The 24530-nt window shown below is 49.7% G+C and overlaps 9 protein-coding genes across 9 annotated transcripts; 6 read left to right on the forward strand and 3 right to left on the reverse strand.

Annotated features, from left to right (window-relative positions):
* Nucleotides 1-1857: 1857 nt before the first annotated feature.
* On the forward strand, nucleotides 1858-2432 carry FPRO_08151 (uncharacterized protein; the record flags this gene model as incomplete). The annotated part of the gene is made up of 2 exons (XM_031233715.1): nucleotides 1858-1957; nucleotides 2023-2432. The coding sequence occupies 2 exons, from the start codon at nucleotides 1858-1860 to the stop codon at nucleotides 2430-2432; spliced, it is 510 nt and encodes a 169-aa protein (XP_031083524.1).
* A 532-nt stretch (nucleotides 2433-2964) lies between these two features.
* FPRO_08150 (uncharacterized protein) lies at nucleotides 2965-3399 on the reverse strand (the record flags this gene model as incomplete). The annotated part of the gene is made up of 1 exon (XM_031233716.1): nucleotides 2965-3399. The coding sequence occupies one exon, from the start codon at nucleotides 3397-3399 to the stop codon at nucleotides 2965-2967; it is 435 nt and encodes a 144-aa protein (XP_031083525.1).
* Nucleotides 3400-4478: 1079 nt separating this feature from the next.
* On the forward strand, nucleotides 4479-5552 carry FPRO_08149 (putative arsenite translocating ATPase (ASNA1); the record flags this gene model as incomplete). The annotated part of the gene is made up of 2 exons (XM_031233718.1): nucleotides 4479-4868; nucleotides 4917-5552. 2 exons carry the CDS (start codon nucleotides 4479-4481, stop codon nucleotides 5550-5552), a joined length of 1026 nt encoding a protein of 341 aa, XP_031083526.1.
* Nucleotides 5553-6032: 480 nt separating this feature from the next.
* Nucleotides 6033-8000, reverse strand: FPRO_08148 (related to MPE1 Role in mRNA 3` end formation; the record flags this gene model as incomplete). The annotated part of the gene is made up of 3 exons (XM_031233719.1): nucleotides 6033-7437; nucleotides 7489-7777; nucleotides 7829-8000. The coding sequence occupies 3 exons, from the start codon at nucleotides 7998-8000 to the stop codon at nucleotides 6033-6035; spliced, it is 1866 nt and encodes a 621-aa protein (XP_031083527.1).
* A 1264-nt stretch (nucleotides 8001-9264) lies between these two features.
* FPRO_08147 (putative cytosolic nonspecific dipeptidase) lies at nucleotides 9265-10748 on the forward strand (the record flags this gene model as incomplete). The annotated part of the gene is made up of 2 exons (XM_031233720.1): nucleotides 9265-10535; nucleotides 10568-10748. The coding sequence occupies 2 exons, from the start codon at nucleotides 9265-9267 to the stop codon at nucleotides 10746-10748; spliced, it is 1452 nt and encodes a 483-aa protein (XP_031083528.1).
* Nucleotides 10749-11601: 853 nt separating this feature from the next.
* Nucleotides 11602-12333, forward strand: FPRO_08146 (uncharacterized protein; the record flags this gene model as incomplete). Its single annotated transcript, XM_031233721.1, has 1 exon — nucleotides 11602-12333. One exon carries the CDS (start codon nucleotides 11602-11604, stop codon nucleotides 12331-12333), a length of 732 nt encoding a protein of 243 aa, XP_031083529.1.
* Nucleotides 12334-14173: 1840 nt separating this feature from the next.
* Nucleotides 14174-16576, forward strand: FPRO_08145 (putative neutral trehalase (alpha,alpha-trehalose glucohydrolase); the record flags this gene model as incomplete). The annotated part of the gene is made up of 4 exons (XM_031233722.1): nucleotides 14174-14302; nucleotides 14357-14420; nucleotides 14477-16346; nucleotides 16402-16576. The coding sequence occupies 4 exons, from the start codon at nucleotides 14174-14176 to the stop codon at nucleotides 16574-16576; spliced, it is 2238 nt and encodes a 745-aa protein (XP_031083530.1).
* A 2519-nt stretch (nucleotides 16577-19095) lies between these two features.
* Nucleotides 19096-21007, forward strand: FPRO_08144 (putative isocitrate lyase (acu-3); the record flags this gene model as incomplete). Its single annotated transcript, XM_031233723.1, has 5 exons — nucleotides 19096-19326; nucleotides 19391-19546; nucleotides 19604-19946; nucleotides 20039-20591; nucleotides 20650-21007. 5 exons carry the CDS (start codon nucleotides 19096-19098, stop codon nucleotides 21005-21007), a joined length of 1641 nt encoding a protein of 546 aa, XP_031083531.1.
* An 831-nt stretch (nucleotides 21008-21838) lies between these two features.
* On the reverse strand, nucleotides 21839-24134 carry FPRO_08143 (putative serine/threonine protein kinase (SNF1); the record flags this gene model as incomplete). The annotated part of the gene is made up of 4 exons (XM_031233724.1): nucleotides 21839-22107; nucleotides 22160-22798; nucleotides 22854-23689; nucleotides 23755-24134. 4 exons carry the CDS (start codon nucleotides 24132-24134, stop codon nucleotides 21839-21841), a joined length of 2124 nt encoding a protein of 707 aa, XP_031083532.1.
* Nucleotides 24135-24530: the final 396 nt, after the last annotated feature.

Genomic DNA, 24530 nt, shown 5'->3' on the forward strand with positions numbered 1-24530 from the left:
AGACACCGGCTGGAGTCCAGCTGCACGGTCCGTTTTGTCGTCATGTGTACTGGGGGTCTGTTCATGATACTACTGGGCATATCTTAGGCTGTTGGGGAAGAACAAATGAGAGGGGAAAGGGAAAACCGCTTGGTCGGCACGGAATCAGTGAGTGAACTGATGAATAACGATGAAGTATCAGAGACAGTTGGGCGCACAGGCGGGCAAATCAGGCTATCTTGTGACGCTGACAACGCAATTGACAGCTTATAAATGAGGCAGAATAACCCAGCCAGATACGAAGCGGCAATGGAACTTTGAGTTGCTCATCCCTCCATTATCCATCGTTTCTCACTCGATTCCTTTAGAATCTGACCGTTGTGTCTTGTCTCGTCCCTAGAGGCGCAGGATAAGCAGAACTTGACCCAATAATAGACATCTGCCCGCTGGCCAACGTCTACCAAAGTCTCCGTCGTTGTGGCTAGGTACTGTCACGCCGCCCTTTTTGCCCAACAAATCATTCTCGCCAAGCGAGAGCAGTAAATTCTCGGCTGACGAACGACGACCCCACCACTTACGGATACTGAGCCAAGAGCTCGCTAACGAAGCGCCTGGTCCTGGGCCGAGCCTCAAGCAGAAGCAACGCCACTTGACGCATATGTACCTACCTTGCAAACTGCCTGTACCCCAGGTCACTAACACCACTGAAAGGGTCTCCGGCGTGAAATTGCGATACAACAGAGACGGTTCTATACTAGCAAATTCCCATTGTGCAGATCCTCAGCTACATCGAGTTTCATTGTTTTATTTATTTAGCCTTCGTGCTTTCTTGAGGCAGCGCCCCATCAGATCCGTCTTTGGTACTGGCAAGACATTGTAAGACGAGATAAGGTGAGTTGTTCATTCACTCTTTGCGTTTCTTTGTTCACAGAACTTGTCTTTCTATCTGTCTGTCTGTCTGTCTTTTCAGAGTTTTACCTGCCTCTGGAACCGCTCCATCCCTTGTCGATTACGCACTTTTTGCCCTTCTTCGCACCCCTGTCCTTTCTGTCTTTTTACGACTTGCTCTCTCTGGGGCGCAGGCAAAGGGCCACTTTACCGCTGCTGCTTGCTTGGCTGGGCTTGGTTGCTCACTGTCTCTCTTGGCCAAGGTGCCGAATAGCGAGAGCCAAGCCTCACGATTAAGCTCGACATTGGACGCGCCGAAGATCCGATCAAACTCAGCGCTTGAGGAGGCTGTAGGCCAAGCAGAAGAAGAAGAAGAAGAAGCTAATCGTAATCATTCCATGTAGCTCATCATTCTGTGGACGGAATATAACCCTGTCTGCCCCCCCGTCGCCCATCGCTCACTATCGTTCCTCTACCCAAATCTCCTACCCCAGCAACTTCAGCCCAGCTATTACAGACTACAGCGCTGTCTGTGCTACCTACTTACTCCAAACTCGTCCCCTGCCGCTGGTTTAATTTGACCAAAAATCTTCTCTTCACTGAAGCGAAAGTGAAATCTCCTTTTTCTTCAGTGACAGACCAACAAAACATAACTGCCTCATCATCCTTCTTTGCACTCTTCCTCTTGGTGCTTTCTCTCTGAAAAGCTCAAGGTTACGTGCAACCGCTGAGGCTTTGCTCTGGCGGGAGACGAAAACGGTATCGCGCCCGCTTACACGCACGCACGCACGCTCTCTCACGTCCATCTGAACTTGCCCCATGTGGTAATACAGCCACAGTCAACAAGAGTCGATGTAGTCAAGGACTGCGCGAAATCGCCGTTTTTCCCTCTTTACTTTTTATTCTTCTCATAAGAAACAAGCACATACTCAACTCTCGGCCGACCATCAAATGACTTCTCATTCTACACACTCCAAATCTACCGAAACCATGGCGGATACTATCACTACTACCAGTACCAGTACCGTCAAGCCTCGAAGGGAATCGAGAGAACCAAGGGACACAGGATTCCCGGAGCCCTTTAACAATGGTGAGTATCTATTTAGTCGGTACCTAATTACCACAATGTTATGCCTGTTTCTAACCATGTTATAGTCCGAAACACCACGCTCCCACATCCAGATGCGGATCTTTCACCCAACGCTTGTCTCACTCAAGAAGATATCGATCCTGACCGAGCACTTATGCGAACTCGGCGATCTTTCCTTAGGAAGAAACGACGCACTCTCAATCATGGGCGCATAACCCCTACTTCGGAAGCTCTCTACAGTGTGTTCTCCTTGGTTCAATCTGATGTTGGAGATAACGAGAGCATCAGAGCCGGCAACCCATCTATGAACAGCTTCCGCCAATCTACATCAAGCATCCGACTCTCCAAGGACGAGACCGATAGTCTCGCGTCTAGGAACACGAGGAGAGACGAAGAGGACACACCACCAACTTCGCCCGACGTACCAACCCATCGCTCTAAGAAAGGATTTATGAGCAAGTTTCGGAGGGGCTAGAGGTGTTGTATAACCTTCCGAACAAACAGTGCAACAATTCACTCAGATCGGAACAATCATGATCTCTACAACGACGTATACGGCCGAACCTGATGACCTTTGACGAACGCATCACCCAGATGCTTTTCTTGCGAAAAGAATTCACTTTCTTTACTTTTCTTTGTTGGACAGCGTGGCGTTTACCTGGATCACGGTTTCTTGATCGGCGAGGAGAAGTATCGCCTGGCAAACAGTGCAAATACTTGGATATTAAAGTCCCTCTGGTAGGGCAGAGACAGCAATGTCACTCATATAGCCAGTTGGCTTGGCTTGGAAGGAAGTAGCCAACACGGACACTCTTTAAGAATTAATAAGTAGCTTTATCGCTATGATCGTAACATTGCCATCGTCTCTGTGCTATCGTCATATCATACCAGTAGTGGTTCATAAATGGGGTTCTAAAAATCGCCTTGGCATCGATTCCTTATCATGCAATTCAGCCCCTGATTCCGGTCATTTCGCTCCGTATGCTACGGAGCCTGCTGCCACCCATTTAGCTTCCACGGTAGGAAGTATAACTATAGGGACTCAGCAGCAGGGGAACATGATACGTCTGTCCCTCTTCGACACGGAATGTTACCGTCACTTCAGGGAAGAAGGTATTTTCTTCGCCAAAGTAAGCTCCGGTATCAAAACGCAGCGTCCACCGCGACGAACCCTGCCCCTTGCGGTCCTCAAGCACCTCAACGAGAGTCTGAAGAGGAGGCTCTCCAGCAGCATCCTCAGAAAGATACGGTAGCCAGGCTGTAACACGGCCATCGTCGTCGGTCATGGATTCGAAGGTGTTGGGTCGAGGTTGGGCAGCAGAGTGGGGGTTGGTCGACGGCGGGATGGGGCCTTCGAGACGGACACGGATGCCACGAGCAGGGCGGCCAGCCTGCGTATCAAGGACGTGGCACGAGATAGGGTCTTTGGTGTGAGAAGCCATCGTGATGGTTGAGTTTGGGGTACAAAGTGATTGACTGTGGTGTAGGTGATGAGGTATGATCAAATATTCCGTGAGGTTGACGTCAAGGTGGCGTAGGTGCAAGCTGACAGACAGCAAGAGCTTTGGAAAGAGGTAACCTAGGTAGGTAGGCAGGCAGGATACCTCTGGAGCTTATAGGATTGCGTGTTTATAAGGGAAGGGAGATTGAGGCCAGAACTGAGAAGGTGCCCAAGGGAGGGGAAGAAGTAAAAGGGTGACGTGAGTGAGGCAGAGAGTTGGGTTGTTTGCGGCTGCACAGCCTACCTATAAAGTACCTACTTTTGGTGCAGAGAATCAGCAACTTCAGCTGAATGGCTATCTGATTACTGCCGCTGACGCCTGGGTAGGTATATAATCAAGACAATGTTTACGGCATGGCTCTGCAGATAAGCAATTCATAGGAGATGTATGACTGATAGTAATGATATTACTGTATTACAGAAGGATTAGACTCAAGAACGAGCCCCTCCGCGTGGTTCCGCACGCTTTACGCCGTTCGCCGGTACTTGAAGTCCTATCGCATGGACGGAGCCGGCCCCGGAGAAGGAGAAGGGAACAACGGTAGGCAATCAGTCAAGTCGCGTGTAATAGAGCTTCAGCTATTGTTAGCAGCAATATGGTCCCAGCCAGATGCTACACAACAAATACAGTATCATATCCTGACGGCTCATTCAAGTCAACTTTAGGTCTGCCCTACAGTTGCTACCTTGCCCTCGCCTACCCTGCACACCGCTGAGGCGCATCAGGTGCTGACAGAATAAAGGAGTCATGACTAAACCACTGAAACGATATTACTGACTCGTGATTATGTCTGCTACTACCCCTCCAATTCAACGGTCAATCGCAACCATTGCCAACTCCGCCATCCAAGACCTTCTAGAACATACAGGACACAAATCCTGATTCTGCCCTGTACAATTTATCTCTCTACTCTAGCCTACCACCAACAGTTAAGGCAGGCAAACGGTTCCTTACCGCTTGACTTCTCAACACCAACTCAAAAATTGTACTCTACCGCCTCATCGCATAGTTCGCCCAAAATGTCCACCGCAGTTATCTCCGCCGAGGATGCCCTTGAGCCCTCTCTGCAGTCTCTCCTGGACCAGCGAAGCCTTCGTTGGATCTTTGTCGGTGGCAAGGGTGGTGTCGGCAAGACCACGACTTCTTGCTCTCTCGCGATTCAGCTTGCCAAGGTCCGACGCTCTGTTCTTCTCATCTCGACCGATCCCGCCCACAACCTTTCAGATGCTTTCTCTCAGAAATTTGGCAAAGAGGCCCGCCTCGTCAATGGGTTTGACAACCTGAGTGCCATGGAGATCGACCCGAATGGTAGCATTCAGGATATGTTAGCAGGTCAGGGCGAGGCCGATGATGTCAACGCTGCGGCTGGTGGTCCTCTGGGAGGCATGATGCAGGATCTGGCATTCGCAGTAGGTTGAGGCGGAACGTTTCTCCCGGGGCCGAGCTAACATCATTAGATCCCTGGTATCGACGAGGCTATGTCCTTTGCCGAAGTCCTGAAGCAAGTCAAGTCCCTCTCATACGAGACCATCGTCTTCGACACAGCCCCAACAGGCCACACCCTGCGCTTCCTCCAGTTTCCCACCGTTCTCGAGAAGGCTCTCGCAAAGGTTTCTCAGCTATCGTCACAGTATGGTCCTCTCCTCAATGGCTTCCTTGGCTCCGGAGGCCAGCTACCCAATGGACAGAACCTCAATGATATGATTCAGAAACTTGAATCCTTGCGAGAGACCATCGGCGAGGTTAATACTCAGTTCCAGGACGCCGAACTCACCACGTTTGTCTGTGTGTGCATTGCAGAGTTTCTGAGTCTCTACGAGACGGAGCGTATGATTCAGGAACTTGCTGGTTATGGTATCGATACCCACTCCATCGTTGTCAACCAGCTGCTCTTCCCAAAGAAGGCTAGCGATTGCGATCAGTGCAACGCCCGTCGCAAGATGCAGCGCAAGTATCTTGACCAGTATGAAGAACTATATGCTGAGGACTTCAATGTCGTCAAGATGCCTCTCCTTGTTGAGGAGGTACGAGGAAAGGAGAAGCTTGAGAAGTTTAGCGAAATGCTTGTTACGCCCTATGTTCCTCCTGAGTAAGGCTGGTGGTATCAAGGGATAGGTATGGAAAGTGATGGGGAATACGAGAGAACAGACATTAGATAGTGTCACATATAAAAGAGCACGGGTGGCGCGGAGTTGTGAAATAATTGATTGATATCTTACGATAATACACTCTAGAATTGAGAGGCAAACACTCTCAATCATAAGAAGAAAAATACCCGACGAGTCTTAGTTTTCGTTCATTTGTTTGTTTATTCATTGCTTGACCTTGATTTGATTCAAGATCTTGTTAAGTAATGCACCGTTTCCCGAAACCTTGGCCGTCCGTAGTAGACATGGAAACCTGTCATAAACAATCCTCCAAGGCCATACCCCAACGCCGGTCAGTTCAGCCTGACAGTAAGTATGCTAACAAACCAAGCACATCGTGATGAGCCTAGAGTCCCAATCCAAAACACGACAAGAACAAAAAGGAGAAGCAACCGCTAGAAGAAGGAATGATAGTCGAATCGATGTTCAGAGCTCTCGGTAGTCGCTTGGTCGCACTCTTCGCTGTTTGTTCTGGTGGCGATGAGGGTTAACTGGCTTACGAAAGTAGGCGTCTTCGTCCGCGCCAGCACCCTGTCCAAAGTTGCCGTTCTGAAAGCCGTTCATTCCTCCATTCATGTTACCCATGCCGTTCATACCGTTCATGCCATTCATTCCATTCATGCCCATGTCCCAACCAGGCATGCCGCCGAATCCGCCATTCATGCCAGGGAAACCGGGCATTCCCATCATGTTGGGCATTCCCATCATATTCATATTTGGCATGCCCATATTCATATTTCCCATATTTGGCATACCCATCATGTTGGGCATCATGGGCATTCCGTTGAACATCATATTATTCATGCCCATGTTCATACCCATGCCATTCATGCCCATGCCATTCACCATGTTCTGCTGGTTCTGCTGGTTCTGCATGGCCTTAGGACCCCTGGGAATCCTTGGGTTGTCGATAATTTCATCTGCGGGCCGTTTCTTGGAGTTGGTATCTGTCGGTTTGAGATTATCTAGTTGTTTGTTTGTATCTTGAGATGTGGATACAATGTTCTTAGGACCCGGGAGAGGTGAGTTGACAGTTGCAGTTTGAGACGCCGGCGACTTTGACTTTTCATTGACAGGCGAGTCCTTGGTCTTGTCACTTGATTCATTCTCGGGCTTTTGCTCCATATTGTCGCTAGTCTCTTCTGTTGACTTCTCTTGCTTCTCGCCATCCGACTTGGCATCCGTCAAAGTCTTGGGCGACGGGGGCGGGGGAGTCTTGGCCGTTTCCTTGTCCTTCAAATACTCTTGAATCTTCTTGGAAGCTTCATCATCTGGCTGAAGGTCATCAATCAATACGCCTTCTGACTGGCAAGCAGGGCAGACGAAGTCGCTTTCGATGAGAGCATTAGTTATGCAATCATTACAAAAGGTCTTCTGACAGCATGGAGTCTTCATTGGCTCTATGAACATCTTCTTGTCAATCGAACACTCCAAGCCCTGTTCCTGAATCTCCTTGTTCTCAGCTAGTGGTGCGTTGGCTGTAGATGAAGACTTGGCCTTGGCCTGGAACTGCTCCCACGAAGCCTTATCGGGCTCAGCAATAACAAAATCCCCCTCGGCATTGACCATGATACCTGACGGACGCTTGGACTCATCACCCTCAGTCTGCGCGAGGACAACAGACTTGTCTACCTTTTGCAGGAATGAACGTGGGATACCCGTGGTTCGTTTGACACGTGGGCGGTTGTCAAATTCGGGGTCGTCATTAGTAGGGCACAGTTGAATCCAATGACCTTTGTTACCGCACCGGTAACAGATGTACCCGTTCGGGGGGTCATGGTCAGGGACGTTTGCTGGTCTCTTCGCACCAGCTTTGAACACAGGTGTTTGGCTGGCGAATTGTTAGTTTCCGTGTAACATTGTATGGGCTTCTGGAACATACTGAGACATTTCCTCTTGTTGAGCAGACCACTGTTCGGTTTGTGCTGCAAACATGGCAGCCATCTTCTCCTCTTCAGTCATAGCATTGTTCATCTGACTGATGGCATCAGAGCTGGGCTTGGATGAGGAGGCCTTCACCGCTTGCTCCTTGCGACCAGCGTTTTTGGCTGTTACGGGCATCTTTCCAGACACATAACGAGCTGCGCGTCCTGCACCTGGCTTGAGAGCAGGTTGGCGTCGGGCAATGACAGTCGTTGACCTTGGAATGATAGTTGTATCATCGTCGTATTCTACTAGGTCGTTAGCAATGTTATTGCCTGATGTCGATTCAATCAACTCACCTTCGCTGTTATCATCGGTATAAATATGCAGGTCAAAATCGGTACCATCTCCTAGACCACTCTTTGTGATAATCTCACGCTTCAGCTCAAACACTGAGATACCGGTGCCATCAAACTCGACTCGAGTAGGCTCCTTTTGAGATTTGAATTTGAAAAAGACGGAGGACGTCATTTTGGCTGATACGTGCTGGGTGTTTCCTACAGGAACAGATGGAGCACAGTACAAGTGATAACAAAAGTTTGTTGAGATTCAATATCGCAAGTCGAAAAAAAAAAACCCAAAGTCAGGTCGGGGCCGGTCGCACAAAGCACTATGTAAGTATTGATTGTTTGATTGTTCTTGCGTTTGTAAACAATGAAAGTCTTTGTTTTCTTCTCTGTTGGTTTTCTTTCTTGCACTGCCGTGCTCTTTCAACTCAAGGTGAATGGAAATAATCAATTTTGATTGTACTTTGAGGGAACAATAGTGGCAATCGGGTCAAAAAAAAACAAAAAACGAAATGGGTGCAATGAATAAGGAGTACAAACTGGCCTAAACAAGCCAGAAGAGAGACAACCCTGAAACTCCACCTCACTTTCCAGTCACCACGTTTGTCAAAACCAATGAACCAGCGACCTTAATGTTAGCCAGGCGTCCCAAGATCACGCCCTTATAGAGCAGACCAGTAATACGTTATACGCGAGGATCTTGAGCGAAGGGGGAGCGGATAGTCGGCGGTCGCGTGAGAACAAGCGGATCGTGCCGATGGGTTGCGTATCGTAGGTTGCGCGAAGACAAAAAAAAGCCAACTGTAAAACCACCGAAATAGAAGAAAGTCGATAGGCCGCGATCAAAAGACTGTGTTTGATGTCCTATGTCGCTGTACCGATGGTGAGGAAGAACGTCGACGATGGATGGATGAGTGACAAGGAGAGTGGGGAGAGGAAGACTCTTCGGCAACAGGTCATGAGAATGGTAAGCGGCCAACTACCCCTTGGACATCTGACTAATCATGACATGAAGTCCTTGTGAGGAGCGTATTTAGGTTAATCCGAGATCTCCACTATAGGTCAGTATGTAGCCACCAAGCACAAGTTCGCCCAACGAATTCTCTTTCTAACTGACTAATCATTTCGCACCTGTTTTACCATTGGTTGCCGTAACTAGCCATTCTCTCCACTGGTTGGAGGTTCCGATTGCACTGGAGTGCCTGTCAAAAGTGCCCCGCCATCATTGCCCGCTCGATCGAGCAGGTCCTGGCAAGTCTGTCCGTGTAATGCCCCGCACCGTACGCCTCGATAGGGCAGCTGTTTGCTGTACTCGACTGGTAACAGCACCACCCAAAAGGCCCTTTGTCTCATTACGAGTATCCGTCCCGCAAACTTTTCCTCAGAAACTCTGCCTTTCTTCTCGTACCTATCTCACAGACTCTATTCGTTCACACCAAGCAAAGAAGATGGCCCCCCAGCTCGACGGTTTCTTCAAGCAAGTCGATAGCTCGGCTGACCACTTCATCGAGCGCCTGCGTAAGGCTGTCGCCATTCCGTCTATCTCAGCCGAGGATGCCCGTCGCCCTGATGTTGTTCGCATGGGAGAGTGGCTCGGCGAAGAGTTGAAGGCTCTTGGAGCCTCTGTAGAGCTTCGGCCCCTTGGGAAGCAGCCTCATAAGGAGTACCTCGACCTACCTCCCGTTGTCCTTGCACGATACGGAAGCGACAAGAATAAGCGTACTATCCTTGTCTATGGGCATTACGACGTCCAGCCTGCGGAAAAGAGCGATGGATGGGCTACTGAGCCATTTGACCTTACCGTGGACGAAAAGGGTCGTATGTTTGGCCGTGGATCTACAGACGACAAGGGTCCAGTTTTAGGCTGGTTGAATGCTATCGAGGCTCACCAAAAAGCTGGCGTTGAATTCCCTGTCAACCTGCTGATGTGCTTCGAGGGTATGGAGGAATACGGTTCGGAAGGCCTCGATGACCTAATCAAGGAAGAGGCTAAGAAGTACTTTGCTGATGCCGAGGCTGTCTGCATTTCCGACAACTACTGGCTCGGTACCGAGAAGCCATGCTTAACTTACGGTCTCCGTGGTTGTAACTACTACTCAGTTGAGATCTCCGGCCCTGGCGCCGATCTTCATAGTGGTGTCTTCGGCGGTACCGCCCAGGAGCCCATGACTGACCTCGTTAGAGTCCTAGGATCTCTGGTCAATACTGGCGGCGAGATCCAGATTCCCGGTATTAAGGAGCAGGTTGCACCTGTCACGGCGGATGAGGAGGGTCTCTATGATGGAATTTCATTCACTATGGACAACATTCATGAGTCCCTGGGTAGCAAGACCACCATTTTCGACGATAAGAAGCGTACTCTGATGGGTCGCTGGAGATACCCATCTCTATCTATTCATGGCGTTGAGGGTGCTTTCTCTGCTCCTGGAGCTAAGACTGTTATTCCTGCCAAGGTTATCGGAAAGTTCTCTATCCGAACTGTTCCCGACATGGACATTGACAAGACCAACGAGGCTGTGTACAAGTACGTTGACGAGCAGTTTGCCAAGCTTGGCAGCAAGAACACCCTCAAGGTGTATGCTCAGCATACTGGCAAGTGGTGGGTTGCATCACCAAAACACTGGAACTTCTCGGCTGCAGCCAAAGCTGTCGAACGTGTGTGGGGTGTCGAGCCCGATTATACTCGCGAAGGTGGAAGGCAAGTTACTCTGACCCAAATGTCTGGTATTTCACCACTAACGTAATGATCAGCATCCCTGTTACCCTGACATTTGAGGAGGCCACAGGCAAGAATGTTCTTTTGCTCCCCATGGGTAGCTCGACAGACGGCGCTCACTCTATCAACGAGAAGCTCGACAAGCGCAACTACATTGAGGGTATCAAGCTGCTTGGTGCTTATCTACACTATGTTGCTGAGGAGCCTCAGTCTTGAACTATCTATACTAATGGAAGATATCTAACGTTACATCATATGAGAATCGAAACTATGGATTCCCTTTACAATGTATACTATTGACAGTGACACAAAATATTGCGCTGCAGTTTTCTGAGAGCCAGTCTGTTCCGACGACTGTCCGTGCGTTGTGGAATCGATCAACCGGCGTATAGCTGTCATCATCTGCATGTTGATCCCGTGATAACCAAACTGACCCGGAGGCTGGGCAGTGAACAATAAGATACGTACCATACTTGGTTACCTTAACTACCTGAGGTAGGGAGATCGCTTGCTTGGCGCTTGGCACGGATGCTAGCATGGAAGCTCCCAGGTCTGGTTGGGAGGCCCCTCTTTCTGGCTTTGCATTATCCCGCCCGCCGCAACCGCCGCCCAACGGACACTTCCATGTTTTTGCCCCTCTTTCATCACTGGTTGTGAGTCTGGTGATCGCTGCCCGGCTGAGTCGGGGAGAGTGACCAAATAAATGACTGCCTATACCCTAGGTAATATTAAACTTCTTTCCTTCCTGGATTATCATTGAAACTCTCCTCTGGAAAACCCGTCGTTTGCGAACTTAGACACGACACCGCAGCGCCATTTCGCCATCGCCTCTCCAACGTTTCTGTCTCGAATGCCATCTCTGACAGAGCCAAAACTTCCCAGGTCACATCTGGAAGGACTTTACGCCACTTGTGGAGCTCTTGGCGCCTTCAGTGGAACAGCTCTCCACGCCTTATCAGTCCCCTAGCCTTCGATAGAAAGTTCCAAAAAGTCGGGAGGGCATTTCCATCTCTTCCAAGACGTTACACTTAGCAACTCCAAAAGAGACGCCAACTTGACCATTGCCGAGATGGTTCGCGAGAGTGGCATCTCGGCTACCAAGCCAGTCTTTCCTACTTTCTTACTACCCAGCATAAAGCTTCCCTTCTCCCGACGCCACTCGGTCTCCTCGAGTTCCGCAGAATCTGCCGCATCTTCAGCAGTGACAACACCAGCGAGCTCGCCACCAAATGAAGGAATTCTTGAAAAAGCGCCCAGAGGTCAATTATCTCGTACATCTCCGAATACGCTTCGTTGTTCAACATGCTCTGTCGATGTTGCTTTTGCTTCTCAGATCATATCCAAAGGCTTCACCGGCCGGTACGGTCGTGCGTTTCTCGTGGCCCCGCCTGCGCCTCCAGCGGCCCAGACATTGAGCAACATCCGAGTTGGTAAAAGTGAGAATCGCCAGCTTGTGACAGGATGGCATGTCGTTGCAGACATCAACTGCGGGTCATGCTCAACAAAACTTGGCTGGAAGTATGTGGATGCTAAAGAACAAGGCCAGAAGTACAAAGTCGGAAAATTCATCCTTGAGATGGAACGAGTGGTTACGTACCGGAGCTGGGAGGATGCAATTGATGAAGATGTTGCAGAGACTGCCATGCCAGGCAAGGATGGCGAGGAAGAGGACATTGAATTTGATTCTGATGATGATGATGAATGCGAAGATATATTTGCAGGGACTTGGGACCCTGAGGTTGTAGAAGAGAGGCGAAGGAGAATGATGTCACGTCGAAGCCAAGCCGAGAGCCGCGAGTAGTCATCGTTGCTGCGGTATTGCCTCGAGATCATGAACTGGGCTTAAGTTATGCATTGGATAGGCGTCAAGGGATGAATATTGGGTTGCGATAGCGGGATAGGATAAATACCCTGAAGAGATGGACGAGCAGAAACACAGGAGCGCCAACACAGGAAGCGGTTGACCTCTCCGCATTTTAGACCTTGATTTAAATCGAGTCTCAGTTTCACTTGATGAAGAAATAACTGTCATGGCGGCGTACAAGGCTTTTCGACCTGGCGTCTGGACCGCTGTGTGACTAGGATTTGTTATGGATGATAGTAGGGCAACTGACATGCCTTATCGTCAAACGCCAAAAGTTGTTTTCAATTTCATTCAAGTATTCATTTTTTGAAAGCTCACAACGATGGGCTGTGACATAATACAACAACACAGTGAATTTTTAAAAGGCGACCAGCCGATGGATGCTGTGCATTGGTAGGTGATCATGGCATATTAGCATAGGTAGTAGTCCTGTGGAAGCATATGAAATTTAAGGCAAGGAGGGCACAAGAGAAAATGATACAATTCCAGCCCACTGGGCTCTTTACCTTCGCCGTCAAGGTAGTTGATAGCAAGATCATATCGAAGTCCAGCTTGACGTCAACTCCAGCATCATCTCATCTCGCCCATGCCCCATGATTGATTGACATTGCACGACCCCACATAATAGAGGGAAAGGCTTTCAGTATATCGGCAATGGTGCAGCCAAGGGTCTGGTGTTATGGAAACGTTAAAGCATCCATATTAGGAAGAAGGGTGAAGGGTGCTCAAGGGACGTCAATCGAACAGTTAACTTGGGTAGGTAATAAGGTGCCTTAACTTATTACCTACTCCCCTAACCCCCATCACTGTTGGTGTAAGTCAACGGCAGCCCGTGCGTGGGGCTTGTCCTTCTGAGTGGAGCACCCCTGCTGTGCAATGGATATCATGACAGTAAACAACCATCTACCAGTATGGGCACGATAATAAAAAAGCATCCAATGGAGGGGTCGGGTGTGAGGGGCAGGCATTTCTAGACTGAGACGAGCCGCAAACCAAGGGACCGCTCTGCCGCTGCACCTCCAGGTACGCACCGCCAGGCACATCACTTCAGGTACAGACAGCCATACCTAATCATTTGCATCCAATCCATCTCTCACCGAGTAATTCTGCATAGATCTCGCATTCGATTGCTTGAGGTGTGCTACCCCCACGCTCCTTCTCACCGCTCTATCATTCTTTATTGGTCTTTTCTTCTCTCCTTCCTTGGTTAATCCCAACGTCGGGCAAGGTCAGAGAGGCTCGGTGAGCGAGATCGGCGTTAACCTTAGATCATAGTTGTTGCTGTTTTGTCCTTCTTGTTCATCTCCACTGTCTCCCATTTCTCACCCGCCAAAAAACAGAGTGGGAAGCTAAGAGAACCACTTCGTCAGTTGTCACTGTCGTCACCCCAGGACTACAGGCTCCATTCCTCCACCCAAGCTCTCTCCTCTCTCTGTCTCCGCCACTTATCTCTCTCGCTCCCCTCCACTTCTACCTTGTTCTCGTCTCCTCTCTCTTATAAGGGCCCCCATATTCTGCCGTCATACTCGTTCTCATCCCTACGAATCCTTTACAACCTTCCCTTCCATTGTTCTTATACCTCTTCGTGGCCTGTCGTACATTACGTCCCTGGTTCATCTCACTCATTCTCGTTCTATCCCACTATCGCCAGTCGACGCAATTGGACATAGTCACAACTTTACCAGTTCATCCAAGTACTCACTCATTCTACTAAAATTTAGCTCTATCATCATAACCCCGCTTTGTCTCCTGACCATAAGTTGGTAACTCAACCACCATGGCCGCGCCCTCCGGTCACCAATCTCGCGGTTCTGATGACTTGGGCGTCTTCGACGACGCCAAAAGCTACTATACTGAGGAACGACATATGAACCGCGCGGGACCCCGAACTCGCACCTACTCCCAGGTGAGTATCTGCCCATCCTCGTAGTATGACGTAGACTGACTTTTCGGCAACCAGAACAGTTTGATGCACCGCTTTGAGAGGGTCAATCTCCGAGAGCCTTTTCGACGCGGCAGCCATGGTTAGAAACATCAATTTCGCGTAGCCCAGTATTTCTACTAACTCTATGTTCGACAGATGAGAATTCGCAACAGAACCGCCGCTTCTTGATTCAAGTCGATTCAACCCTGGAAAGTCTTTCATTGCAAGAGGACACTGATGGAGACATGCAAATTACGATCGAAGATAATGGTCCCAAAGTTATTTCTCTGCGTACCGCCGCCTCGGCTGGCCACAATCGCTTCGACGTCCGCGGGACTTACATGTTGAGTAACCTCCTGCAGGAGTTGACCTTGGCAAAAGAGTACGGGCGTAAACAGATTGTTCTGGATGAGGCTCGTCTCAACGAGAACCCAGTCGATCGTCTGTCCCGCATGATTCGTGATCATTTCTGGGAGAATTTAACACGACGCATTGATGCATCGACCGTGGATATCGCCGCTCGAGACCCCAAGGATTGGACAGCCGATCCTCGCCCTCGTATTTATATCCCGTATCGATGTCCCAGACAATACGAGTTCTACAAGAGAGTCGCTGAAGAGAGGCCAGAAATGCGTCTGGATGTTCAGATGCTACCTGAGAAGATTACCCCTGATTTGGTTCGCGACATGAATGACGCACCTGGTCTTCTGGCCGTGGATGTTCAAGAAGTTCCAGAGCCAGAACACCCTTCAGGATGGACCCTCAAGGGCATGCCTTTCGTTGTCCCAGGTGGCCGTTTCAACGAGCTTTACGGCTGGGACAGTTATATGGCATCTCTAGGTCTTCTTATCAACGATCGCGTCGACCTGGCCAAGTCGATGGTCATCAATTTCTGCTTCTGCATTGAGCACTATGGCAAGATACTGAACGCTACTCGATCCTACTACCTTTGCCGGTCACAGCCCCCTTTCTTGACTGACATGGCCCTTCGTGTTTATGAAAAGATCAAGCACGAGCCCGATGCCAAGGAATTCCTCCGACGATCTATTCTAGCCGCCATCAAGGAGTATCATAGTGTCTGGATGTCAGAGCCTCGACTAGACCCCAGCACAGGTCTCTCGAGATACCGGCCCGAAGGTCGTGGAGTGCCTCCTGAGACGGAGGCCACTCATTTTGTGCATATTCTTGACCCTTATATCAAGAAGCACAAAATGACATTCGAACAATTCGTTCGAGCATACAACCACGGCGAAGTTGAGGAGCCTGAGCTCGATGAATACTTCATGCACGACCGTGCTGTGAGAGAGTCGGGCCATGATACATCCTACCGCCTTGAGGGTGTTTGCGCAAACCTGGCGACAATTGATCTCAACTCTCTCTTGTTCAAATATGAAACTGACATTGCACGAACTATTCGTAGTGTTTTCAATGACAGGCTTACGATGCCTGAGGAGTTTTGCGCTGGTACACCTTACCAGCCTGGTGAGGTTCTGTCGTCAGCTGCTTGGGACCGACGAGCCAAGCGGCGCAAGCTCACAGTGGACAAGCTGATGTGGGATGAGAAGGAGGGCATGTTCTTTGACTATGATACCGCAAAGCGTGAACGCTGCACGTATGAGTCCTGCACAACTCTCTGGGCTCTGTGGGCAGGCATTGCTACTCCTAAGCAAGCGGCTGAAATGGTTCGCAAAGCTCTTCCCAAGTTCGAGGCGTACGGCGGCCTGGTATCAGGAACGGAGGAATCGCGTGGAGCGGTCGGCCTCGAACGGCCTAACAGACAATGGGATTACCCCTACGGCTGGCCTCCACAGCAAATGCTGGCCTGGACGGGTTTGATTCGTTATAGCTTCACGGAGGAAGCAGAGCGAATTGCCTACAAGTGGCTCTTCATGGTAACCAAGGCTTTTGTCGATTTCCATGGTGTAGTGGTCGAGAAGTACGATGTCACCCGGCCAGTCGATCCTCACCGAGTTGATGCGGAATACGGCAACCAGGGCCTTGGTTTCCGAGGCGTCAACAAGGAAGGGTACGTTGAACATCCACTCACTAATCTCAGACACTGTTCACTAACGTTGGCTTAGATTCGCATGGGTTAACGCCAGTTACATTTACGGACTTCAAATCATCAACGCGCACATGCGCAGGGCACTTGGAGCCCTGACGCCGTATCAAACATTGATCAGGGCGATTGAAAAGAATGAGGAGAAGACGCTGGCTGGTCTGCTTGCTCCACAGGGTAATGCTTTTGTAGACTAGGAAGCCCTTGGCAAAAGGAAAACGTTGTAGCTATCGATATCCATATGATACCTGAAGAATGTTACAGTACCTGTCCGCTTTGCTGGTTTCTGGAGCCCCTGAAAGCTGTTGATGAGAGAGCAGTACATGTTGGGCACAAAAACATGACTAGAAAGCCGAGAAAGCCTGAACCTTTTCTCGTATCCTTTGATTTTATGATGAGATAGATGAATGACCAGGAACATGATAAATAACTATTGACGGCCTGGCACAACATTATAGCAAAAGAGAAGTGACGAAGAGGTCGGAAAAAGGATAAAGCCGTTGACCTCGGGTAGTTGCCGAAGCGGTTGATGGGGCATGTGAGGTATCAGTGGTGATGTTTTCCATGATGAGTCTCGGCAAGAAAATGACCGAGGTAACTAAGGTGATTATTCTGACTCCTGAGCTACAGAGGCGGCAGTGGATATTGAAATCCATTGATACGAGTTTGAGGGGGCCGTCATGAGGACATTGATTGCCGAGCTCAGTGATCGATTTTCAATGTATGAGGGCTTCACATGCCAGAAAGCTCCGCTGCTCCGGAGCTGGAGACGGGCCTAAGATTCGGCCAAGTTCCGTCATTCCGGGCCCAGGCGGGTATCCGCTGACGGAGGAAGGCCGAGATTCCACAGTCAGAAACTGATTGATATACTGCCTAGAAGAGTATACTATGCAGGTTACTTGTCTTAGAGTGTAGCTCCTAATTACTTCTTCTCCTACTTCTTCTTCTTCTTCTTCGTCTTCGTCTTTTCTTTCGCTTTCTGTTGTACTTACTTGTGCTGAAGGCATATTGCTTCCCTGTAGTTAGTCGTCTTGCAGAATATATGCCAGGATGGGACAAGAGAGGAAGGGCTTGATTGTAGTGACGCTGCAATATGGGGCCATTTGAAACTTGGCGATTAAGGTTTAGCCGGATAATGAGCAAAATCCCAGGTGAGCCAAGGTGAGGATTAACAGGTACCTAACTTCCCCAGATTTTACTGTGAGTGATGCTTTTACAAGGATAAGTAGGGTTAGGTACAGTAGAGACCAAGTCCCGCGTCTTAAATTTGGGGCCCATCCATATGCCACGAGTTGTTGCCGTGTGTACCTAATGGAGAAACTTGGTGCCAGATGAGCATTGTTATTAGCGACGATACGGATACATGATTTCTATATACTTAAAGTTATAAACTGCATGCCTGCAAAAGGGACGACAGGTACAGGTACAGGTACAGGTAGGCCATACGGCTTTCGGCTTTCGGCCTCCCTGTGGTGAGGGATCCCGGATGCTGAATATCGAGCCCTTGAGCCGAACAAGTACTGTACGCAAATTGATTAAGGATAAGTAAGTTACGGAACGGAAAAATAGCAAAGACGTCATGATACCAAGGCCGCGTGCACTCACTCCCATGCATGGCCAGTCACCCATCACGATCCCGATCACGCTGCAAGTCTTGATTTGACAAGCTTCAATTTCCGTTTACAGAACAAAATGCACCTCCAGAATTGGTGCTTCTTTGGGGCTGTTGTAAACTTGTAGGTCACCCTTTGGGGCGTTCGGTGACTGTCCGGAGGTACGTACTCTCTGACCTCCACTGCCTACCTACCTTACCACCTTGCCTACCAGTACTCTCGCCTTTGCTGGGGCTCGATTGCGGCTCGTGACGGCAGATAGGAGAGGCTGATCTGACACAAGCATCCATTCCCTCCAAATGATTAGGCTATGGCCGAGGTGAAAACGTGCCTGGCTTGTGCTCGGTGGAAAGCCGAGCTAGAGTAGAAATGCAATTGCAGACGTTTACGGTCTCGATTTCGGAGGCCCAGACTGATGATGATTGAGAGAAAGAGAGACTGAGACTGAGAGATTCTCAAGTAATGACAATATGATTGACGTGGGTCAATTGGAACTGATGCAGTGTTTCCCTACAATCTTGAAGACCTCATTCAAGCAATAACATGCCTTTGAAGACCGAAGCCCAGTTCTTTCTCTCCAACGCCTCATCAACAGCGGGTCCGCCAAGTTCTGGGTCCCCTTCCCTTCACTGGGGGTAACTCTCACTCCCCTAGCTTCATTCGTAACCATCATCGCCTATCTACCAATTGCATCAAAGATTTGACTCCAAGTTGCTAGACCGACGCCGGTGTGCTGGTCCATTTCTCCACCAAAAAGTCCAGAGACGCTTGCGCCGGGTGCGGAGAGACAGCGAGACAATGGGGAACGGGTCTCTCTCTGAAATATCGGGGGACGGGAGACCAGGAGTGACTCAAGAGTATCTCTAATTCCCGGTCCAAGAGATACTTATTATATGGCCTGCCCTTCTTCTCCTCCCCCTTCTTTCAATTCCTTAATCTATCCATCATTGTTCTCGTCTTTCCAAATTCACTCTACTTAGTATTGTGCCATCTAAGTACCTACTAAGTTACCTACTTCCTGAGGCCCTCTTATACGCACTTCCATTGTTCAGCACTCTCCCCCAAAAGGCTTCATACCTCTTCTCACTCACACATCGATCACAATGGCATCACAAAACATGGCAAACCCTTCTGTCAATCCTGATATCGAAGACGAGCTCTTCCAGAAGGAGGTTGAGGCTGTCAAGGCTTGGTGGTCCGACTCAAGATGGCGACACACAAAGCGCCCTTTCACTGCTGAGCAGATTGTCTCCAAACGTGGATATCTCCCTGTCGATTATGCTAGTAATGCCCAGGCGAAGAAGTTGTGGAAGATCCTTGAGCACCGTTTCGAGGTGAGTCTCTCCCATTGAAGGCTTGTTACATCGTGAAGCGAAATCCTGACGTTTTCCCTCGCAGACCCGAGATGCCAGCTACACCTACGGCTGCCTAGAACCTACAATGGTCACCCAGATGGCCAAGTACCTCGACACCGTCTATGTTTCTGGCTGGCAATCGTCATCGACAGCGTCTGCTTCTGATGAACCTGGTCCCGATCTGGCTGATTATCCCTACGTGAGTTTGGAAGACATAGTTGCATGTTTATATAAGCATTGTCTAACACAGACTTAGACCACTGTGCCCAACAAGGTCGGCCATCTCTTCATGGCCCAACTCTTCCATGACCGCAAGCAGCGCCAGGAGCGTCTGAGCGTTCCAAAGGCGCAACGCGCGAACCTTTTGAACATTGACTATCTTCGTCCCATTGTTGCCGACGCTGATACTGGTCATGGTGGTCTCACCGCTGTCATGAAGCTTACCAAGCTCTTTATTGAGAAGGGTGCAGCTGGAATTCACATCGAGGATCAAGCCCCCGGCACAAAGAAGTGCGGCCACATGGCTGGCAAGGTTCTTGTCCCCATTCAGGAACATATCAACCGCCTTGTTGCTATTCGTGCGCAGGCTGACATCATGGGTGAGCTTTGACTTCCCCAGACTTCCCCAATTATCACATGCTGGTGGTGGTAGTGGGACCAAAACTCAAAGAACACAACTGACATGTGAAAGGCTCTGATCTCCTCGCCATTGCACGCACCGACGCCGAGGCCGCAACTCTACTTTCCACCAACATCGATCCCCGTGACCATGCATTCATCCTCGGCTCTACAAACCCTACTCTTAAGCCCCTCAATGATCTCATGATCGCCGCTGAGGGTGCTGGCAAGAGTGGTGTTGAGCTGCAGCGCATTGAAGATGAGTGGCTTGCCAAGGCCAACCTCAGCCGCTTCGACGACGCTGTGACCGCTGCCATTGATGCAGGCTCTTCTTCTGACAAGGCCGGTCTCAAGCGAGACTATCTTGCCAAGGCAAAGGGAAAGAGTAACCTCGAGGCCAGGGCCATCGCTCGCCAGGTACTTGGCCGTGATATCTTTTTCGACTGGGACGCCCCCCGTACACGCGAGGGTTACTTCCGTCTCAAGGGTGGTTGCGATTGCGCTGTGAACCGAGCCATTGCTTACGCTCCTTATTGTGATGCTATTTGGATGGAGTCTAAGCTGCCCGACTTTGCTCAGGCTAAGGAGTTTGCCGAAGGTGTCCACGCCGTCTGGCCCGAGAAGAAGTAAGTCTCTACCAACCTACCAAGCTCAAGGACTTCGCATTGACATTGGCATGACTAGGCTCGCCTATAACCTCTCCCCATCGTTCAACTGGAAAACTGCTATGCCTCGTGACGAGCAGGAAACCTACATCCGCCGTCTGGCCAAGCTTGGCTATTGCTGGCAGTTCATCACGCTTGCAGGCCTGCACACAACAGCCCTGATCAGCGACCAGTTTGCCAAGGCGTATAGCACCGTCGGTATGCGCGCTTACGGCGAGCTCGTTCAAGAGCCTGAAATGGAGCAGAAGGTCGATGTTGTTAAGCACCAGAAGTGGAGCGGCGCAACCTACGTCGATGAATTGCAAAAGATGGTTACAGGTGGCATCAGCTCCACCGCTGCTATGGGCGCCGGTGTAACTGAGGACCAGTTCAAATAAATCACTGCTGGTGAGGGATAGGTGGACAGCAACTGAGCGCTCACCTGGCCGAATAAAGATCATCATGTGTTGAGAAATGACCGGAGGTTGTTGTCGGGGCGCAAAAAAATAAAAAGAGTGTGTGGCAGGTTCTTTGTCTTTGGAGCATTTTGATATCACACTACTGTTTTCCGATTTCTAATTGCGATATTACTTTGCATAGGGCAAGCATTTGCCTGGGTATATACGACTAGTTATGAAGCAACAAAACATCATGAAAAGAATTTAAGACCATGATCATGCTCTGCAAATTGCATTATAAGCAACTATATGCACATCTTCACATATTTTCGCTTGTGTTTGACTCATTTTGAATACATCCTTCTGTGCAGCATAGACATCCTGCGCCTGACCTGCCACCCAGTCGTAACTTTAAAAAAGAAGAAAAACATTGAATGGGGAATGGGGACTGGTTGGTCAAAATCGTAGCAGCATAGTGTCCTATATAACCCAAATATCATCAAAGTTGAACAGTAAGACGCCTGTTATCAAAATGGAATGGAAAATTAAAAAACCTAGCAATGAGACATTTCCTCTTGGTTTTCCTCTAATGTCCATAGTGTTACATCACCAACATGTCCATTAGATTCGTTTCGTTTGGTACAGTAATGACTGCAAATCTGCTGGAACCCAGGCAGTAGATCACTTGCTATTTCATGAACCAATTTGAATGTGTGTATTCATATAACCGTCTGGCAGGGTACGAAGCAGAGCTAGCATGCTCGCAGCCAAACGTATCGTGCCCATTGGTGTAAGTTTGGAATGTCAGTGCCCTTTTCAAAATGAGGTTTCTCAATCAGCCTCGGCGAGTTGCATGATCAACTTGGCGGCCATGTCCAGGAAGGGAAAGGGACTGGTGACATCTTTTTCCTCGAGCAGTCGGCCATGGGCTGTCTCGTATCCAGAGCACTTGAAGTCGACCAAGTACACGCCATGTTCCATTTCGTAAATTTGTATGTCCATATGTAGCGCAACGAAAGGCTCTTTGGGGTGATGTTGGCCCTCTGGCGTGCTCGGCGAGCTGGGAGTGCCAGAAACGCTGGCTGCCTTCTTCTTGATGGCTGGGAAGATGTCAGTTCTGATAATTCAAGTACAACCGATTCGAGAACCAACCAGAAGTATCCCAGCGCACATTGATGTGCCAAGGATCTGCGGGAAGATTGTAACGTTTCTTAGGATCGATGCTTGAACTTGAGCCCCGGTTATTATCGTGAGAATCCGCAAAGCTACCTTCGCCTGAAGCTTCAGCTCGCTCTTCTGCAGTTCTTGTTTCATAATCTTCATCGGGGATGTATGTCGCGCCCAATTTATGAAGTGCCTTGTGGATGCACAGAAGGGCTTCCCATGGCGAGTTACGTGATCGGATGCCGAACTGCCAACGAACTGGCTTATTCTTTTTAGGGGGGTTAATAGGAGTCATCCCTTGGGGCCTTGTGTTGGCTTCGTCCATACGCAACTGACTTCTCGAGTGGGGCCGTAAACGGCGCGCTGTCTCTTCCTTTTCCGCATCTGTCCTGTTGCTGGGAGGTTCGTCGTTGATGAGCACTTTGGGTGGTGAGTTTTCGACGCTACCGGCCTTCTCCCGCTCCATATAGTCCTTGTGGTAAGCTGGTAAACTTGAAGGCAAGATACCGACCTTGCTCACGTACGGGCGAGGGGTGGTGGTAGCTTGAGAAGTCGTTGAGCGGGCAGAAGACATGCTTAGCATGGGGCTTGATCCCTCGGGCTCTGCTAGAAGGGCTTCAGGATTGTCTAAATCAGTTTCAATACGGCGATAGATTAGTCATAAAAAGAGAGAGGAACTCACGGTTCACTTGCATCATCTTGTTTTCCCTTACAATCATGTAGGCATCCTTGATTGCGGACGGTTCGGCAGCCTGCAGCGCTTCCTCCACATCACTCTTACCATAACCCATAGTCTTACTGATCTTTTCAGTGACCTCATTATGCAGTCTCTCTTGAACCTTTTCTGAAGCATTCGGCGCGATGTCGTTCTTCTTAATGGCTTTGTTTGGATCAACGCCTGTGTTGAAGAATTCTTCAACGGGAAGTTGAAGGTAAGCGGGCAGGTCGGTGGTGAACCAAGGATCGGCTCGGATATCCTCAATTGTAGCACGATGCACGGGGTTCACCACCAGCATCTTCTTGATGAGATTTGCAGCGCCAGTGGGCATCCATTGCGGTATGCTGTATGTGCCCTTTGCAATCTTGGCAAACAAACTTGGAATGTGTTCATCGTCGAAGGGAAGTCGACCAACCAAAAGAACATAAAGAATAACACCGCAGCTCCACACATCGACTTCGGGACCAGCATATAACTTGCCGCCGATGACTTCAGGAGCAGCATAGTTGGGACTGCCACAGCTGGTCTTGAGAAAGTTACCATCGGTCATAATATTGCTTAGGCCGAAATCGGCGATTTTGACGTTGAGGTTTTCGTCGAGTAGCAAGTTCTCGGGCTTTAAGTCACGGTGAACAATCTTGTGTCGATGACAATATTCGACGGCACAAAGCATCTGCTGGAAGAAACGGCGAGCTTCAGGCTCCTTCATCCGGCCATGTTGAACAATGTAGTCGAAGAGTTCGCCTCCAGCATATTCGAGGACCATGATGATTTCATTGGGTGTCTTGATGACGGTGAAACTGGAAGATTGGTGTCAGTCATAACGACACCAATATATTTAGCCAAGGTTGGGCGCGCAACGTACAGTTTGATGATATGAGGATGGCGTAAGAGCTGCAAGTATTCAATCTCACGCTCAACACGCCCAGCCATATCGCGGCTGATAAGCTTCTTCCTGGCGATGATTTTGAGGGCAACCTGCTGGCCGGTTCCATTGTGAATAGCAAGCTTGACCTTTCCAAAAGAGCCCTCGCCTAGAGTTCGAAGGACCTTGTAGGCGCCGATGCGCTGTTCCGTCTTGATCCTTTCCTTGAGCGGCGCATCGGCGGGGCGGGAACCGGGTGCAGGAGCCTCATTAGAAGCGTGCTGCTGCTGTGACTGTTGTTGCTGCTGTTGAGGGCGACGAACGTGGGAGGAGGATAGGGAAATGGTAAGCTCCTCGTCCTCGAAACCTCGGGGAGCCATGGCGATGCGATGCCCTGACCCAAGGTCAAGGCGGGCCAGGTCGAAGAGTGATCGGTCGGCGGGGTTTCCAGAGCTGCAGAGCTTTTGGTTCGGCTGTCAGGAACTGGGTGCGACGGTCGTACAGGTATTGCAGGGATAGTGGTATTGACGAAGCGAGCGCGGGGTGGTTTGTCGTAAAAGAGAAGAGCGGGTGGAAATGAAGCGGCGAAATGGAGGAGGTAGGTGACCGGTTAGATAGTTTATTCTAATCGCGTATCGTAATGTTGTGTAGGTAGGCATTCGTTAGTGGTGTAGAAGTTGCAGAGCTCTCGACTGACTGGGGTAGATTACCTAGGTACCTTAAGGTAGTCGTCACTGTTGTGGAGGGGGTCAGGTCAGTGGAACCACCTGAGGCAT

Source organism: Fusarium proliferatum, assembly GCF_900067095.1.
Source record: "Fusarium proliferatum ET1 genome assembly, contig: FPRO_scaffold007, whole genome shotgun sequence".
In the NCBI taxonomy this organism is placed as follows: Eukaryota; Fungi; Ascomycota; class Sordariomycetes; order Hypocreales; family Nectriaceae; genus Fusarium; species Fusarium proliferatum.